Source organism: Moschus berezovskii, chromosome Y, assembly GCF_049115385.1.
Source record: "Moschus berezovskii isolate FMDL1 chromosome Y, NW_MosBer_1.0, whole genome shotgun sequence".
Lineage (NCBI taxonomy): Eukaryota > Metazoa > Chordata > Mammalia > Artiodactyla > Moschidae > Moschus > Moschus berezovskii.
Genome location: NC_142489.1, coordinates 2,375,726 through 2,377,378, shown reverse-complemented (window position 1 = coordinate 2,377,378; position 1,653 = coordinate 2,375,726). Strand labels below are relative to the sequence as shown.

The 1,653-nt window shown below is 55.8% G+C and overlaps 1 protein-coding gene across 1 annotated transcript; it reads right to left on the bottom strand.

Annotated features, from left to right (window-relative positions):
* Positions 1-339: 339 nt before the first annotated feature.
* On the bottom strand, positions 340-1,383 carry LOC129563808 (melanoma-associated antigen B4-like). The gene has a single exon (XM_088834416.1). The coding sequence runs from the start codon at positions 1,369-1,371 to the stop codon at positions 340-342; it is 1,032 nt and encodes a 343-aa protein (XP_088690542.1). The 5' UTR covers positions 1,372-1,383.
* Between the last annotated feature and the right edge of the window lie 270 nt (positions 1,384-1,653).

Here is a 1,653-nt window from a genome sequence, read left to right as displayed (position 1 = left end):
CCTAATCAGAAACCTGGAAGCAGTAACATGACATCCATGACATTAATAAACCTAGATTCTGAAGCAAAATAAACCTTATGAAAAGTAGTAACATTTAAAAATATAAAACACCTCTACCTACCTACCTACCAATCTAAATCATCTAACTTGACTAGATACTATTCATATGGCTAAAAGGAAAACATGCATATTTTGTTAAAACTGCACCTAAACTCCCATACTACTTAAAACTGTGAAGAACAGATGGGTTTTGTTCCCTCCACCCCTACTACCTGGGCTGTTTAAGAGGTGGACTGTTCTCTTCCAACACAAAGGGAACAAGGTGCCCTGCCCCCGTCCCTAGATGTGGGAGGAGCTGTAGGAATTGGCCCTGGAAGGGGCACTGGCCTCAGCCATAGCTGGAGACATGGGAAGGCCTCTCAGCCCTGCTCTCTCCGCCTGATCTCTCAGAGCCTCGGCATAGAGGTCTGGGAAGGAACTCGGGACCGTATCCTTGATCTTGGCCAGAACTTCCAAGACCTTCATCTTATTGGTCTCAGCATAAGCTCTGCGGCCCCACAGGAACTCGTAGCGCGGAGGATCACTATTGGGCACCTGGCGGTAGATTAGGTACTCCTTCTGCACCAGATCTTTGGTGATGAGCTTTCTGGGCTCCCCAAAGATGGAGTGCTTCCTCCCAGCATAGATCCCCAACACATTGAGGAAATCCCAGATCTCCTCCTCGGTGGCGCGGTCACCCTTCATAAAGATGATGCCCAGGAGCGCCATGAGGAGGCCAGACTTGGGCAGGTCCTCCTCATCACTTGAACCTTCGTCAGCCCCGAGACTGAACTTGTTGACGAGGGTGTAGATGTTCCTGCTGCAGTCGACTTCCTTCAGCTCCAGGCCAAACACCAGCTCCACGCGCTCAGAGGCTCTGCTCAGGATCTCAGGGAGGTGCGGCTGGTACTTCTTGCCGACGACCTTCAGCAGGGCGTTCTGTGTGATGGGCTCCTTCTTGGTGTACTTCTCCAGCAGGAAATCCATCACCATGCTGGCCTTCCTGATCAGAGGATCTTTGCGAATGCTCTGAGCGAACCGGGCTGCCTGGGCGGCATCTACCCTTTCTTCCTCTGGGCCCTGGGCACCTTCATCAGATCCTGCGCAGGAAGGCCCTGCATCAGGAGAGCTAGGGGCCGCGGCTCCCTGAAGCTCCTGGCGATCGCCAGCAGCAGGGGAGCTCGGGGGAGAACCCTGAGGGGCAGACGAGGGGGAGGAGGGGCGCTCCTCTCCTGGGGCTGCAGCAGCACTGGCCTGGGCCTCCTGAGGGTTGCCCTGGACCTGCTGGCGTTTCCCGCGGGCATGGGACTTGTTTTTGTGCTTCCGAGGCATGAGGACACGGGTCAGGGACCGCAGGCGGGCGTGCAGTTAGGAAGGCGGGCAACGAGGGCACCTTGAGGAAGGATAAAGAAATGTTGTGAGCACCTTCATCAGGGCGAGTCGTCCCCGGCTGAAACCAAGTCCGCTTCTTAGGGGGCCTTGAGTCCACTGCTCGAGGACCCACAGGTCTCCTGCTCTCCTAGTCAGCCTGTCCCCTGAGACCGCTGAGGAGGAAGTGAGAGTGAGTCCTGGGGCGCAGGCAGACAGCCCTGCCTGGGCGTTAGCCCCCTGTGG